This window comes from Antedon mediterranea, chromosome 7, assembly GCF_964355755.1.
Source record: "Antedon mediterranea chromosome 7, ecAntMedi1.1, whole genome shotgun sequence".
Classification (NCBI taxonomy): Eukaryota; Metazoa; Echinodermata; class Crinoidea; order Comatulida; family Antedonidae; genus Antedon; species Antedon mediterranea.
In genome coordinates, this window is record NC_092676.1 from 29,050,235 (window position 1) to 29,065,996 (window position 15,762).

General features: G+C 32.2%; 3 protein-coding genes across 12 annotated transcripts in view; 1 reads left to right on the forward strand and 2 right to left on the reverse strand.

The window, feature by feature from the left end:
* The window catches only part of LOC140054569 (MAP kinase-activating death domain protein-like), a 38,705-nt gene extending 34,767 nt beyond the window's left edge, over nt 1-3,938 (reverse strand). For all 6 annotated transcript variants that reach the window (XM_072099610.1, XM_072099608.1, XM_072099607.1 and 3 more), the window contains exons 1-2: nt 3,801-3,938; nt 2,564-3,302 (exon numbers count right to left, since the gene is read on the reverse strand). In XM_072099610.1, the coding sequence (XP_071955711.1) occupies nt 2,564-3,192 (629 nt within the window). In that variant the 5' untranslated portion in view covers nt 3,193-3,302; nt 3,801-3,938. The remainder of the gene's footprint in view (nt 1-2,563; nt 3,303-3,800) is intronic.
* Nucleotides 3,939-4,039: 101 nt separating this feature from the next.
* LOC140055086 (uncharacterized) lies at nt 4,040-11,120 on the forward strand. Of its 2 annotated transcripts, none has more exons than XM_072100296.1 (9): nt 4,040-4,121; nt 5,449-5,611; nt 5,916-6,021; nt 6,230-6,372; nt 6,625-6,711; nt 6,878-7,003; nt 7,134-7,362; nt 7,661-7,750; nt 10,224-11,120. In XM_072100296.1, the coding sequence occupies exons 1-9, from the start codon at nt 4,089-4,091 to the stop codon at nt 10,606-10,608; spliced, it is 1,362 nt and encodes a 453-aa protein (XP_071956397.1). In that variant the 5' UTR covers nt 4,040-4,088; the 3' UTR covers nt 10,609-11,120. The 2 variants fall into 2 exon arrangements, with proteins under 2 accessions (XP_071956397.1, XP_071956398.1); XM_072100297.1 differs by having other exon boundaries at nt 6,893-7,003.
* A 629-nt stretch (nt 11,121-11,749) lies between these two features.
* LOC140053837 (oxysterol-binding protein-related protein 8-like) overlaps nt 11,750-15,762 on the reverse strand; it is a 32,222-nt gene continuing 28,209 nt past the window's right edge. For 2 of the 4 annotated variants that reach the window (XM_072098522.1, XM_072098524.1), the window contains 6 exons: nt 15,586-15,669; nt 15,409-15,444; nt 15,192-15,292; nt 14,739-14,924; nt 14,088-14,386; nt 11,751-13,734 (listed from right to left, as the gene is read on the reverse strand). In XM_072098522.1, the coding sequence (XP_071954623.1) occupies nt 13,472-13,734; nt 14,088-14,386; nt 14,739-14,924; nt 15,192-15,292; nt 15,409-15,444; nt 15,586-15,669 (969 nt within the window). In that variant the 3' untranslated portion in view covers nt 11,751-13,471. Of the gene's footprint in view, nt 13,735-14,087; nt 14,387-14,738; nt 14,925-15,191; nt 15,293-15,408; nt 15,445-15,585; nt 15,670-15,762 lie in introns of all 4 variants that reach the window. The other 2 variants (XM_072098521.1, XM_072098525.1) reach the window with 2 other exon arrangements.

The following is a 15,762-nucleotide window of genomic DNA, read 5'->3' on the forward strand; positions in this document are numbered from 1 at the left end:
TCTCATTTCTTGGAGTTAGTTTTATGCTATGATACTGTATTTCATTTATATAATAGTTATTTTAGCTTTAGTATGCTAAAATAACTATTTAGAGCTAGTTAGGTAACCATATAAACCATCATATCTAGTAAATTGTCATTATTTATTGGTACAGGTACTATAGGCAGATGTTCCACTATAAAATTCTTACAGTATTTTCCTGGGAAATAGGCTTTTTTTAGTGTAGCCAGTTTTAAAAGCAATAGTCTGTAAAATTAGATGAAAATAGATTTACCATCTATTTTCGTATTTTAGTCCCATTGGTTTGATAAAAAGAATGTTATACACATAGCTACAGCTAAGTTTCTATTGACTATTAATTGCAGATAGTCAGTCAGTACTATTTACTTTAGCAATGAGTAAATGGGAGGAAAATAAAAAACGTGATGAACCTGATGCTTCACGTGTAAATTTCATTGATTTTATTGGACAATTCAAGGAAGAGAAATCCATAGAAAGTACAAGATAATGCATTGTATTGCATTTATTCAGCTGATGCCGCTATACAGAGTTAACAGGGCCAGTAATAGAAAAAAACTAAATAGATTATTTTTGTATTTTTGTGGTAAAAAATAACGAACAATGGTTGCCATTGTATTAATTGTTCGTATTGTAGTCGACTTTTAAAGTGATTATTCAGTTATTTTAATGCCAAAATATTTTATATTTGAAGGTAAATTATTGTGGGGGTGTATGTATTGTATTGTATTGAATGTGTATAACAGTTTACAGTACATTCACCCATCAAAATATAAAGGATCTTTATAAATTAATTATTTAACGAATGATCAATCATTCATTATATATTGAGTATGATGATACTGAAAATGTTTAGAAAATTAATTTGTACATTGTTTTAACCAAAAAAATATAACAGTAGGCTTACAAACATTTGCTGCTTACATATGTTAATTTGAATGCTAATAGTATATTGCTTTTATTTTTAATTAAAATTATTTAATCAAATATTGCAACCAATTAATAGTAAACAAATAAAATTCAATAATTGAGCTGTCAAATGCATTTAGACTTTAATAATCTTATTTACCAGAAGCCTCTAGTCAAACCAATTCTAAATACTGATGACCAAACAGCACAAAACAATTAAAAGATAACAATGACGCTGATTACGTCATACAATAATTGATTTTACTATTAGCAAAAGGCAAGCCCGAGATAATTCTTAAGAGTTATACACGTGCATAATACCGTGTGCTTGCGTGGTAAATAGCGAAGACATCAATTATGAAAAGTAGATGTCAGAGATGAATTACGTCGTTGCTGTCGTTGTACCAAGGACTTGCTATATTTCAATAAGGTCAAAGTTTAAATATTGCTATACAGTATTATGAATCAATCATTATTAATTAAGTCTGTTTAAAGATGACAGAAATTGTGAAATATTTAATTTCTATCATAAATTATAATTATTAATAATAAACAAGATTCATAAGGAAATTTCATGACTTTCTTCTACTGTAATACACCATCCATATCTTCTCTAATGAAATTTAATAATCATAAAATATGAATTTTTCCAGACTTGTAAAAATGAGAATCAGCTGTTACGTGATGTTACACAACGTTCAATATTGTGTTACCGATCAATAATAAGGGTCAAAAGGTCAAACATGATGACAGAGGATCTATGTTAATGTTCAATATTAACATTTAGGCATGTACTTTACTCAATTATTATTTAATAATAATAACCCATTAAAGATTTTTTTGTTTTGTTAATAATACTGTAATTGTAATTTCACATACTGTAGTAAAGTAATACTCAATATATTATATTTCATCAGTGTATAGTAAAATAAAAATAATTCATAGTAATTGTCGTGCTACACAAATGTGCCTACATTGTATCAGTAAAACTGTATTTGATTTATTGTCAATTATCTTTTGAAATTGTTAATCTATAAAGTAAATTTTTAAAACGTTATTTGGATCTGAAGAAATCTGGAGAAATAAAGTAAAGTATTATAGAATTGAGAACAATTCTAAACTGCATAGTACTTTATGCAATGATTGTTGACTTATTACAATATGCATAAAGCTAATTAAAGTTTAGTATGCTGGGCCCCATGTGCATGATGCTGCATACATACTCATGACAAGCTACAGTAGGCAGTGTTGTTTAGATTTAATATAATAAAGTGATAACAACGATCTCTTGGGTTCATGTAATAACACATTGTCACATTAATGTAATTTTGAAGTTAACATAATTACAATACAGTACATTAGCTATGTATACATCCGCTTAACATTTACAGGCTTATTGTACAGTGTAAATATGTTTTTCAGTCACATGACAGAAATGAGGGGTATTAATCTGTGCATAACACATATTTCAGAAATATTGTTTATTCTTTAATTTTTTAAGAAGAAAGCAAAATGAAAATATATTTATGTTTGAAAGAATGAAGGAAATAAATGTTGTTTGATGAATGAATACTTACTGAAACTCAAAATTAATATTTAAAAAACTCAAATACTTTATATTTTTAAAAACACCCACCTTAAATTATTTTTTCCTGCATGTTTTCTACTGGTACTTCTGTCATGACATGCGTCAATTAACCTCTTCAAAATAAAAAGACATTCTCTGAACGTCGACACGAATGGGTGATGACTCAAGATGCACAACGACGTTAGAGAATTATTTCGCACTTTCTTTGATTGTTTTATGCGTCGTTTAGTGCGAGGAGACCTTTTCAGTTCCTGATCGTCGGAAAGGGGTAAACTCAATGTGTCATTACTACTAGATGAATTCTGTCGGTTATTTACAAGCATTTTCTCACGTTTCCCGCCAGCAGATTTACGATCTGATGTCCTGAACGGTCGGTAGAAATTAAGACAAATTCCATAACGCATACGACCACTATCTTTATCAGTTAACGTGAAAACAAAGGACGTATTATCTCGCAAACTGTTTCGTTTTTGGCCAACCGTCAAGCAACCTTCGGGCTGGCAGAAGAATATAACGTCTGGTGGTAACCGGAAGTCACGATGATCTTCGGCGGGGTACCGTCGCAAAAGTTCTGGTGTTTGCGCAACTTCATTGTTCCGATTTGGATGTTTAGCGCCAACGATTACAAGGTAATCTAAAAGTCTTGGACAAAGGTAGCTACCCTTCCAGTTAGACATAATGTTCTTATTGTCATAAACTGCTGAACAGCATCATACTTCAAATTTTGAGTTACAAATTTGTTTATTGCTTTATAGTTATTAAGATGTCTTCAATTTACACATCCTCTCTGAGAATTTAAAAAAAAAAGTGTTATCATAAATACTCCTCAACAGTTTCGTTTCAGTACTTTATCCTTCTCTATAATCATATAAAAACAAGTGCTAGTTTAGTTATATATAGCCATACACAATCATCCCACAAATAGATATTCACTCATTATTGACTACTACTACGTCTCTCTCTCTATGTTTAATACACCGACTCCGAAGGAGTTTCTCTTTAATTTTATGTCTGCTTTGTATCAAATCACGGACACACAGTATCTAACTACCATCTGGGCTAAACTAAACAAAAGATGGTTTGGTATATTACGATAAAGACAACACTATCTATAAGCTAGCTACCAGCAATTCTTTCATTTAAAACCCATCAGTGTCAGCAGGCAGCAGACAATCTCTCCGCCCCTTTTTCTACTCGCAGGCTACCACCACCAGCAGCACGTCAAAATAAAAAGATGTTTCACTCAGCCATACTCCAGTGTTTTAACATCCTATATTTTACTTACAATATAGCGCATTCGATGTAAAAATATGCAAATAAATACTACTTGATAAATAGGTTTGATATACACTGATCTGGTGAAGTAAACAAAGCAAAATTATAGTAAATTTCTAGCTTCGTTTTGCGGTCTGACATACGACTATTCAATGACCGACCGACCTTGAAAATGAAAATAAATGATCGATACGCGATCGATAATGAGGGCGCACTTGCAATATTGTCAGTGCTTTTTTTCGATGTTTATTTCGATCACTTTTTCAGTTGGTCGTATTGTTTTTTCATATTTTATATAATGGACGATTTCAAAATGAACGCTGCAAAAATGGTATTAATTAATTGTCTTATCGGTTCAAGATATTGCTTTGGTAAATTTGGTTTGTAAAGGCGCCAAACGTAGATTAGATAGGCTAGGCCTAGGCTAGCTAGCTAGAGAGTACAGGTAAAGAAGAAAGCGAGAGTACGCCTGAAAGAAGACCTCATACACACATACGTTCATCTAAATGATAGGCCTAGGTGTTGGCGTCCTTAGTAACCAACCATACATATTATTATTTATTGGAAATTATTGTAGGCCTCATGAGAAAAATACATTTTAATATTTATAATAAAATATTAATTATAATAAATAATAATTATTATTAATTTATTAATATTATTTATTGATAAATAATTAATAATAAGTATTTAATAATGTATTTGTTATGCGCGATTTGAACGATTTGCGCAATTTGAAATTGCGCAAAAAAATCCTTGCGCAATTTGAAATTGCGCAAATAATTCTTGCGCAATTTAAAATTGCGCAAGGATTTTTTTGCGCAATTTCAAATTGCGCAATCAACTTGCGCAATTTCAAATTGCGCAAGAAAATCTTTGCGCAATTTTAAATTGCGCTGCACAATTTGTAAATTGCGCAAGATAGTTCTTGCGCAATATGACACCTTTGCGCAATTTGAAAACGAACTGTAAATTTTCCCATACATGGCTAGGCTAGGCCTACTAGGCAGAGGAGTTTAACATTTAGTATTTTATTATATAAATAAGACCATTTCAATGAAGATAATGTTTAATACTCACTTTTTAAGTTTTTAATATGTAACCTTGTCAGTATCAGTAGTCCAGACCCTAGCTAGGCTAGAGTAGTATAGCCGGCCGCCCGCGCCGCGCCCGCCTGGTGGAACACCACCGCTTCGTTTTCCTTCGTCGGTTCTTCGACGGTATGCTAACTTATAACAATATTTGCACTACTAAAATAAGGAAATGTGATATTTATCTTTAATTTTGAATCATTCTTAGAAATTACTATAAAAATATGGGTGTGCATGATTTCACAATCTGTCGAAAAACCTTGCGCAATTTGCAGATTACTTGCGCAATTTAATACGTTGCTTGCGCAATTTGAAACACATGTTTCAATTCAAATTGCGCAAGGATTTTTTTTGCGCAATTTCAAATTGCGCAAATCGTTCAAATCGCGCATAACATATTCACACATCTCCAGAGCTGAATCAGTTAAAGCCTAACCTTTAGAACTGAACAATTTATAAATCATTTATAAAACTGATTTTCTTTCTAGCTGATTTACTGTATGAGGCTTTGTATCAAGAGATAATAAAAATTTCTGCAAATCAATTTTTTTTTATTTTAACCATCAGATAGCTGCACAACAGCGCAAGAACAGAGCCCAGTCACCAGAGACGGAAAGCAACTGGGATAGCTCAGAACCTGAAGATAATGTTCCTCAGATAAGCTCAGATGACGAAGAGAGTTTTAAGTACACCCCAAAAAAACAAACACAAAGGCAAAATAATAATAAAAGTAAATCAATTTGAAATTATTTTGTTGAACTATCGATGTAAAATAATAAATCGTTGAATCATCCTCACATTAATTGCATCTTGATCCCATCATTCTTCTTATTAATAATGTTATATTTTGCCAGCATTATCATTTACTTACTTTTATTTTCAATTTATTTATAGTCAACTGAACTCGCAGGCATGCTAATATCCAGGGGGCCTCTTTAAAATGATAAAATATACACATCTATTATACCTACCTAAATTATGGTTATTATATCACATTCAGTAATGTCTTTGTACTTTTTATTTACATTTTTAAGGCTATAACAACAGTACAACTCAGAATTCTACCCCACCTGTTGCTGCTGCATATGTAAAGCAAGAACGACACTCAAATAGGAACTCACCTGCTCTCAGCACAAAAAGGTTGAAACACGTTTGTTTTTTTGTCATTTAAAAATAATAACCTTATTTGGAACATCTTGGCTGGAACACATTCACTAGCACTAATCATGGCCATGGTTGTTTTGCTGAAGATCATATTTTATTATCCATACCATAGTTGGGCACATATAACACTGTTTTTGTGTCCAAAGCTGGCCTTACCAATTAGCATTTAGTTTTATATTTTCAGTGCCAGTAAAAGAAACCAAAAAGATGTGAATGTTTTTGTTGATAATGGTTTTGATTCTGATGAGAATGAACCAGTTTCTTCAACAATTAAAAGAAAGCCAAAAGAGGAAGTACCACCATATGATTTTAAAGGTGTAATAAAAGGTAGTGTTATTTCTGCTTCAATTGTGATATTTACAAATTTAGTTTATTTAAATCTACAGTATTATATAACACCTAAATAAATTTCTGTCATTTTATTTGACGATTGTCGTGCAATAGTACGCACTATGTAACGATTGTTAAATAGTACTTTTTTATCGTTTATGAAAAAAATCTCATTAACCTCATGGCATTATTTGTACCATTCCACTCGTAATCAATCAATACTAAATTGTTGTATTTATATTTTTATAGAAGGACGAGATCCAAGCAAACAAACAACTCAGCCAACAGGCAAGCATCGAAAAGGACAATTATATGATGTGTCTACTAAACAAGAGAGTAAGTATTCCTATCAATAATATGTGATGTGTCTACTAAACAAGGGAGTAAGTATTCCTATCAATAATATGTGATGTGTCTACTAAACAAGAGAGTAAGTATTCCTATCAATAATATGTTTGTATTATTTAGTTTCTAAACTTAGTAATTATTCATTTTATTATAGTTTCCATTTTAACAGGTAAAAGTCAGAATGGTTCAGCTTTCGACTCTGATGAAGAAAGGGAAATGTTGGCAGAAATTCGCACAGAGATGAAGAAAGTGAATAAAAACCACCTTGATGTTCCAAAAGGTAAAACATAAATTATTGGAATTTTTTTGAATACATTTTTTCTCTCCCTTCCGTTCTAACACCTTGGTACAACCTGTAAGAAAATTATTATTATTTTTTTCTTATGAAGTTAAATGTTGTCATACTTTAGGGAGAGATGTTAGACAAAGGGTTTCGGACAATCAACCAACCGTCTCAAAAAGTACACCAAAGGTATCCAAGGTCAAGGAAGACAAGAAAAGTGATCTTTTTACTGTAGGAGTGCCTGCATCCAATAGAGGACAAGAATCGTTGGAGAATACTGGACAGCTGGAGTTGCAAAGTGTGACGATGTCAGAGAAAGGTTATCCCACTCAGCCATCAGGCAACATTGGAACCAGGTAAAGGGTACTCTTTCAATTTGTTGGGCACCGGAAAACTACTCTTCTCTAGAAATATATTCCAATCTTAATTCCCCAATGTACTAAACTTAGATTTGTTTAGAAACTCATCTTTTTGTCCAGGCTTATACATAATAATTCCCTCCATTTTAAATTTGCAATTTGATTCTGTATTTTAATCTGAGGTGATTGCATACTATAAACATCCTAAGGCGCCTTGAGTACCTTAGGTGGCGAAGTGAACTCTAGAAATCTGTATTATTATTATTATTACAAATTGTATTAATTCTTTTTACAGATATGTTTATCATTATGAGCATGGTAGCCTTGAGTATTATGACACAAGGAATGGAAGAGAGGAGATCTACATGGCAAATATTGCTGACAAGTAAGTATTGTGATTAAATATGTATTGTACATCAAACGATGCCACGACTAAGGCATTAACAGAGCCACATTTAGCTATCTATAAGCCATAGGTCCAGTGTACACATCTAGCTCATGCACTTTAAATAACCTAGTACATCTTTCGAGACGAGTAGGGGGTTACCCCGGTGTATTAGTACATCACAGCCACTAATTATAACTGGGTCCTCTGCACACTCACGTCATATTGCGAATTTTGGACAAAAAGTGTTTTGAGAGCGCTTTTGATTTAAACATTAGCGCGAGCCTATCTTTACCGCTGAGAATTGTATTGAGAAACCCGAAGACTTCACGCGAGCGAGACGAACTGACTAAGAACATTATTACTATAGATTTTCACTTCATACACGCTTATTATTGAACAATAGTTAGTATAAATATCTGCTAGTTAATTAGAGACATTCGATGTTACTAAGAATACTAAAGAAATTACTTATAATACAAATTTAAAAGATTTATAACGATTCTAGTTTAGGTAACATTCGCCCATTAACAATGAAAACAAACAAATCCTGCGTAGGAAATCGCGGAACTCTAAAAACTTTGTTTTAATATCACGCTAAAATTGTTTCCGAATTTTTAAATACATATTTGTAAATATTATGTTAAATTTCAATATCTTTACTTTTAATCCTCAAAAAATCAAAATGTTGATATTTTTTAAAAGAATTTTATGATCATTTGAAATCGGGTATATTTACTATCGATCGCGCTCCGCCGGTGCCCGAGTAGGTGTGTACGCGTCGCTTTTGCAGGCTCTATTCCCAGTAGCGAGTTTCGGTCGCGCTAACATAAGCAATGTTTTCTACATTTACATGCATTAGGGGTAAATTATGTTTAATTGTTTTTACCGCATAACAAAATTCCCAAATTTATTTCTTTTGTTGCCTAACCGTTTCTGTCACCCTAAAATCAAATGCTTTAACTGCATAATTTTAAGCGACAATAACATACAAATAGGCCTACTATAATTTGATCACTTCTGCGCAATACTTTAAAGTTGTTGTATACAATTATTTTAAGAATATAAATAAAAACACACAGAAACTAATAAAATGGCAACTAATTGGAAAGTCAAACTCATTTATTTCATCAATTAAATATTTGAAAAAAATCAAATCAAGTAAGATACTGCTGTGTAGGCCTTAAATATGATTACTGTATTTTTTTAGTTTTAATTTGTATAATGGCCTAGGCCTAATAATATAGTACTAACAACATGTTTATTTCTAAAGGCAAGAATAACAAACAGCTTTATTTATTTACCTTCAATATTAAATCTATGACTGAGAAACCTCAATTATGAGAATCATTTAAATTTCTGTCACCGTACATTTCATTATAATGAAAACCTTTAATTTAAAAGACATTTAATTAATAAGAGCTGGTCAAATTTTTTTTAATGTCAACATGCTGTCCATAAATAGCCGCTTTCAAGTGATGCAAATGTTTTCTGGAGTCAGATCCTATAAAAAATATAGAAATATAAAAAGTATGTTAATTTAAATATGTATTTGAAAGATGGGCTAGAGGTGGTATAGGCCTACTGCATGATAAATTAGGCTGAAAAACCTAGCATGTGGTCCTAGGCCTACTACAAGGCCTAGCTTGATGTTTTAAATCCCATAAAACGTTTGAATTTAATACAAGTACAAAATCTAATTTATATAGAGTTGTAAAGTGTGGTACATTCAGTACATTAATTAAAATAAATGAGAATGGGGCCTAATATTAATAAATAAACATGTAAAAAAATTGGCCTAAACGACTACGTGTGTATCTTATACGCATTGATTAACACGCAGTACGCGTTGGACCATCAAGGCTAGGCCCAGCTTCGCACAAACCACCGTTATACATGTGATTTGTTTACCTATTTCAATCGCCATTTAAAAAATACCTGAAAATATCAACATGCCCATTTTTTGTCAAACGAATATTTACATTACATAGTAACTTTTTATTTAGTCACTCGTTTACTCAAAAATTGAGGAATTTTTTTATGGTCTCGTAAAAATGTACAATATTATTATTGATAAAAACCGTATAAAATCTAACAAAAAGAAGAGCAAATTCAATGATTACCTGACACGATCATAACTGCTATCCTGTTCCAAAAACCAAGTCACATGCTTCTTCAACCCTTGCTTTAATTATTCTCATGAATTATTCATAAGGAACTATAATTTAAGGCTTTCAATTGGTTAAAAGAGTTTAACCCTATTAAAATTATAAATTCACATCATTTCCGGGTGATGTTGTCGCGCTTCGATGAATCTCAGAAATCACAAATGACCGCTAGAGGGCTCACTACTTTTTGTCTAGTCTAAATGAATGTGTCTGGGAGACGAGGTCACCCAGTATAAATAAAATATTTCAATTCAATATAGTCAAATTATAGCATTAATACAAGTCTATTTTCTCTCTTTTTTCAGATCAGAGAAACTAGTTAGGCGTGGCATTCAAGAGGTTTTTGCAGCTTTCAGAATTCTAGTTGATTTCATAATAATCCTTGTACTTGAAACCATTCGGTTTTTAGCTTACAATATCCTACAAACGTTAATCGTTGGTGTCTTTACTGTATTAGGTGATTATCTATTAAAACCTATATTAACCGGTCTATTCAACAGCATTCTTCAACCTATTTCAACGTTTGTTTACAATGTTGCTGTGGCAACTCGGACAGTAATGGTACCAGTTGGGGATACTTTAAAGATCATCTTCACACCTTTGATAATGTTAGTGAAAGCTTTTAGGTTATTTGAAGTAAACTTAAGGAGTAATAAGCCGGAAAATATACACCAGATTGAAGATGTTTGACTGTTTTATATGCTAGTTTATGTAAATGTGTTTATTAAGTTCATCTAATAAGACAAAGCTTAAGCCTTGTCCATAATTCCGTCCATTTCTATATAATTTTAAACGTTTTGATTTGTTATACAGCCTAAGTGTAGTGAGCTTTAGCTTGTTAAAAAATGAAAAATACTGTAATTAATTTTTTAAGAAGTTGAATGAATTTAGTACCGGTATCTGATATCCTAATGTACAATACTAAATTATTCATATAGTACAGGTACTATTATTGTATCAAATTAATTAATCAGCCTTTGCTATATACCAAATATACAGTTGTTTTATAAAATAAATGTTACTCATATAAATATACATTTTAATGTTCCAAAAGAGTAAATGTATAAGCTTTCTTGCCAAAGTGTGATGGTATAGGCCTCTGTTTTAAAATCAGCTTACCTCGACTATCAATCATGCCGGTGTACAAAAAGTAGTTTATAAAATAAATTGCAACATATTTTTGTAAACGGATAAATGTTTAAACAGATTACTGTAGTTTTTTTTCTCTTTTTATATATTTAATACCAAACTAGAGCTTATAAAGGAAGCACGTTTAGGAGTCACTATTATTTTGGAAAAAGGTAAATGAAATGAGAAAATATTTATTTTTCAACATTCTCACTCCTGATAGGACGATTGAAGCATATTGATCAAGAAACTCAACAGTACATGTGATCTACCACAACATTTATATCAACATTTCTCCAATAAAAGTAATTAAATTACTGCAGGAGTTTGATATAATTATGTAAAATGGAGGAAAATAAATGCAATACTCAGAGAGTAATCCAAATGCATGCAGAAATTAAAAGAAATATAAAGTACAGCACAGTACATGCAATATCATCAATTTAGACTGATTAACACAAAATGGCCGCCATCTTCACTGATTGCTGAGTTGAACAGAACAAAAGAAACTAAATGCAAATGCAAGTGGTTCTAACCACCTGCATTTACATAATATGCAAATACAGGGACATCTGAATAAATGGTTTACAAATATCCCCAAAACTGTATATAGAATAAAAACTGTAGAATGTGCATTAGTGAGAAATAAAATGGAAAACAACAAGAAATCAAAAGATTTGTAAGAAAATTGGACAAAAATAAGACACACAAGTCAAAAATTGCAAATGTTCAATTGCACATTTATGTATTGTTACTGTTAAATCTTTCATATATCAAACATTAATAAGGTTTAATGTTAGGATAAAACACAATGTCAAAGTTCAAGTTGTACCCCGACATTAAAATTTAAATTTCATACCTATTTATCAATTATTAATATTACATTTTGGTCCCTAATTAGCACTCTCACTGGTCTAGTGCAGTATATATTTGACCTATTGGACCATTTAAAAACACTACATTTTAAATTAAAAGAATATACTCTAATAGATAATATGTTTATATATAATATGTATAAATTATTACAATGTAGTTTGTTCAATGCATAGAGGCAAAAGGTAAACTTTAATTTATTGATTTGTGATAAACTAAATCATGGTGATGAATACTGTAAACTAGAGGTTTTCTTAAGGTTTTAAGACTTTTCTTTCAGTAGAGCTCCTATTAAGGGGACACTTTTGGAACCCAAACATGTCCCCTTAATAGAATATTGGTTGGTCTGTGGCGGATACAGGATTCCAGCCTGGTGACAGATTCCAGCCCTGTTGGGCTGTAGTGCTACTGAACACATCTACTTCCCTCTAATCCATTTCACAGGTGTCCCACTAACAAGGGTTCCCTCTAATCCATTTCACAGGTATCCCACTAACAAGGGTTCCCTTAATTTATTTCACAGGTGTCCCATTAATAAAGGTGTCCCAAAGGAGCGTCATTATATTCTACAACAGATAGTTGATTGTATATTAGTACATTAATTAATTCACTAAGTGTTTTGGAGTTTCTGTACGTAAAATTTATTACAATAATGTGTTCTATATTTTTATTTATACTTCTATTTATGATTTACTGTAGCTCCCTATGGGGCAGATTCAATTTCATACAAAAGGAAAGTGACATTTTGGAGTGATCACAAAAGACAAAAATTATTAATTCAACTAAAACTAAATTAATATACTTCATATCAATTTCAAATTAATGCATACTGGTTAGGCCACAAGAAATAAATGCTGAAAGTATCAACTAAAATGGTATGGCAATTAAGGTTAGATAATATACAACCTTTAGAGATCATGTCTACATTATTCTACTGCAGTTACTGCAGTAACTCCATTTTTTTTATTCTTTAACCTGTACAGTATGTCAAGCCTTTGTGTAATCGTACACATTGCTTATTGTACAGTCTTATATATTCTTGAAACACAGTACAACCAGGGAAGAGTGAAATTACATGGTACAACCATACATTATTGCAGTAAAAAAATTCATTACTGCAGTAACTGCAGTATTAAATGACATGATCCCTTTATACAATGCTAATGGTGACTTACATTTAGTTTCTGACTGCTATAAAAAGCACACAATTCAAGAATAAATATGTGAGAGGTCAAACAGGTCAAATTATCCTTGTGAACATACCGCAAACCAACACTTTGCTAGCTTACACCGATGCAGCACTCCATCTGTACCTGAGCTTACAAACCGCTTTAGCAGTCATAAATTTCGTCTCTATTTAGTCTTCAGCAGGCTTAGCCTTTCATCTCATTACGCCCCTGTACCCATGTTAACTAACAACTACTACTGTAGCTGTGGTCTTTACTTTCACAGCCTTCAAATTTATACCAATTATAATTTATCTCAAACATTATCTATTTATTTTTTATACAAGGTTGGAATATTCCTAAAATTTAATAAATAAATCTATAAATTATCGCAACAAATACCCAAGTATAACTTGACTAATGAGAAGCACTGCGATTATAAGTAGGTCTTTGGTTGAGATGCCGCCCTCTATATCACCTCTACGTCGCTGGTCATGCATGTGGCGTGCAATTGCCTCAAGACGACTGTTAACAAGTTCTAACTGAGCTTGTTGCCGTTTGTTTCCTTCCTGGATTGATGCTATAAGCTGATTGGATGTTGATCCTTGGATACGAGCACCAGCTTGCTTGGATTGATAAGATGGTGATTCTATAAAAAATGTACAATTTCGCTACATTTAAATTGTTGTTTAAGCATTAAAAGTAACTTTAAAGTACATTTACACCCTTTTTGGTGACCACATATATCTATCTGCAGTTTAAATTTGGTAAAGATCCCAGGGCCGTAGCCACCAGTACGGTTGGTAAGGTTTCAACCTGACCATTTTTTTACAGAAGCCTTTGACAACCCAGTGGCTTGAACAGAGATTTTTCCCTTTTTATGTGAAAACTGGACCACTTTATTTCTTGTGGCTACATCACTGGATCTGTAGTGTAGTTTTTACGTTATCCTGAGACAAACACAACCACATAAAAAAAGAGAAAAATCTACCAATAACTTACTTTCATTCTCTGATACCGAGTGTCTATCAGGCTCCGGTGTTGAACACTCACTCTCACGATCTACATCATGAAGAGGTCGTAAACTCAACGACGTTCTGCCTTCGTTAACTTTATCTCGCGCCCGTAGAATTGATTCTTGTTTCTTTAATCTCTTGTCAACGTTTCCTTGTTGTAATCCTTTCGGTAAGCTGACGATACTAGTGGCGCGGACAATTGCGGTTTTGTGTCGCGTTCTCGTTTGTATGACACCATTGTACTCAAATTCTTCAATGTCATTCTGTGGATCCCATGGTCTGTTACTAAAAGAAATAAAGCAGTATTTGGTAGTTAATTGAATCCTATACTTATACTGCAGCTACATTACATTGCTGCAGTCTGTCTATTGCAACACCAGATATTGATACTGTATAAAACACCTGTGCCTTTGTAGACATGTAATCTAGTATACCTACTGTATCAATAAGGGTTTGAGATTGAATATTTGAATTCTATAATTATAATGTGCTACATTACATGGCTGCAGTCAGTCTATTGAATGTACCTTTAACAATAGATATTGATGCATTAAGCACCTGTGACTAAAATCTGACATACTGTATTAACTAGTACAAGTGTTATTTACAGCAGTAGCAATGAATGTCTTTAACTTACTCCATATGTTTATAAACCCAATCACCAGTGATTTCATCTAATTCAAACAACTTAGGAACCCATTCTTGATTTTTAACCTTGCGTTCTTTGTGACCCTTTCTCTGCTCTTCCTCAAGAAGATACTTCTCATGCGTAGCTGCTGTCTGGTCACCTTTCTTTATAGCTTCAGCTACATGGACCCATAACCTGCAGAAAACAAAATGGAGATTAAGCCTATCGTAGCACCTGCCAAATCATCTTATGCTCTGTCTGCACTATCAAACTCAAAAAGTGTGATGTGCATATTACTACCACTTTGGGTACATCACACTTTTTTTCTCAAACTAGTTTGATAGTGTAGACAGAGCTTTAGAAAGATGGAGAACAAATCTATCTTTTAACACCAACCCTAACCTTGGAAAAAAATTGTTTGAAAAAATTATATAAATAATAAAAATCAAATATAAAACTCACTTTTCCGATTCAAAATTACCCTGTTCATCAAAAGACACTGTCGACCTAGGTAACCTCTTAGATCTGACCTCTGGGGTCACAGCCCAAAACAGTTCTGATTCCTACAAAATTAGAAAGAAAATAAATAAAACAAAGCAGATACTGTATAATATAACTGTTCTTATAATCCAATAAATTTATTACATTTTACTGTAGTAGTAAAAATAAAAATATTTACCCCTGTTCTCTTGTTTTTCATATAAATTTCTTCATCCTGAAAAAACACAAATGTAAGAGTTACCAATTTACTTACTTACTTACTTACCTACTTAATTAACTTGATTTATTTCATATACTGCTTGTTCAGAATGTTTGTATAATGTCGCACCAACAAATAAACCACATATAGACTTACCCATTGTCCTTCTAACGTTGCTAGGGTGTCTTTACCAAACTTGAGTTTTCCGGTGATTTGATTCCATGATCCACCAAGGAATGGCTGCAAAAAATGAACAATTGGATAGATACTAATTCTGCTGTGTTGTGTTGTTATCGAGACAATAGATAATATAATAATAATAATAATAATAAA

What these genes read in the sequence shown, in the direction of transcription:
- LOC140055086 (XM_072100296.1), top strand. Translation starts at nt 4,089, where the DNA reads ATGGACGATTTCAAAATGAACGCTGCAAAAATG. An exon ending in AAGGCAAAATAATAATAAAA is followed by an intron (nt 5,612 to 5,915) that starts GTAAATCAATTT and finishes TACATTTTTAAG; the next exon opens with GCTATAACAACAGTACAACT. An exon ending in TGTGTCTACTAAACAAGAGA is followed by an intron (nt 6,712 to 6,877) that starts GTAAGTATTCCT and finishes ATTTTATTATAG; the next exon opens with TTTCCATTTTAACAGGTAAA.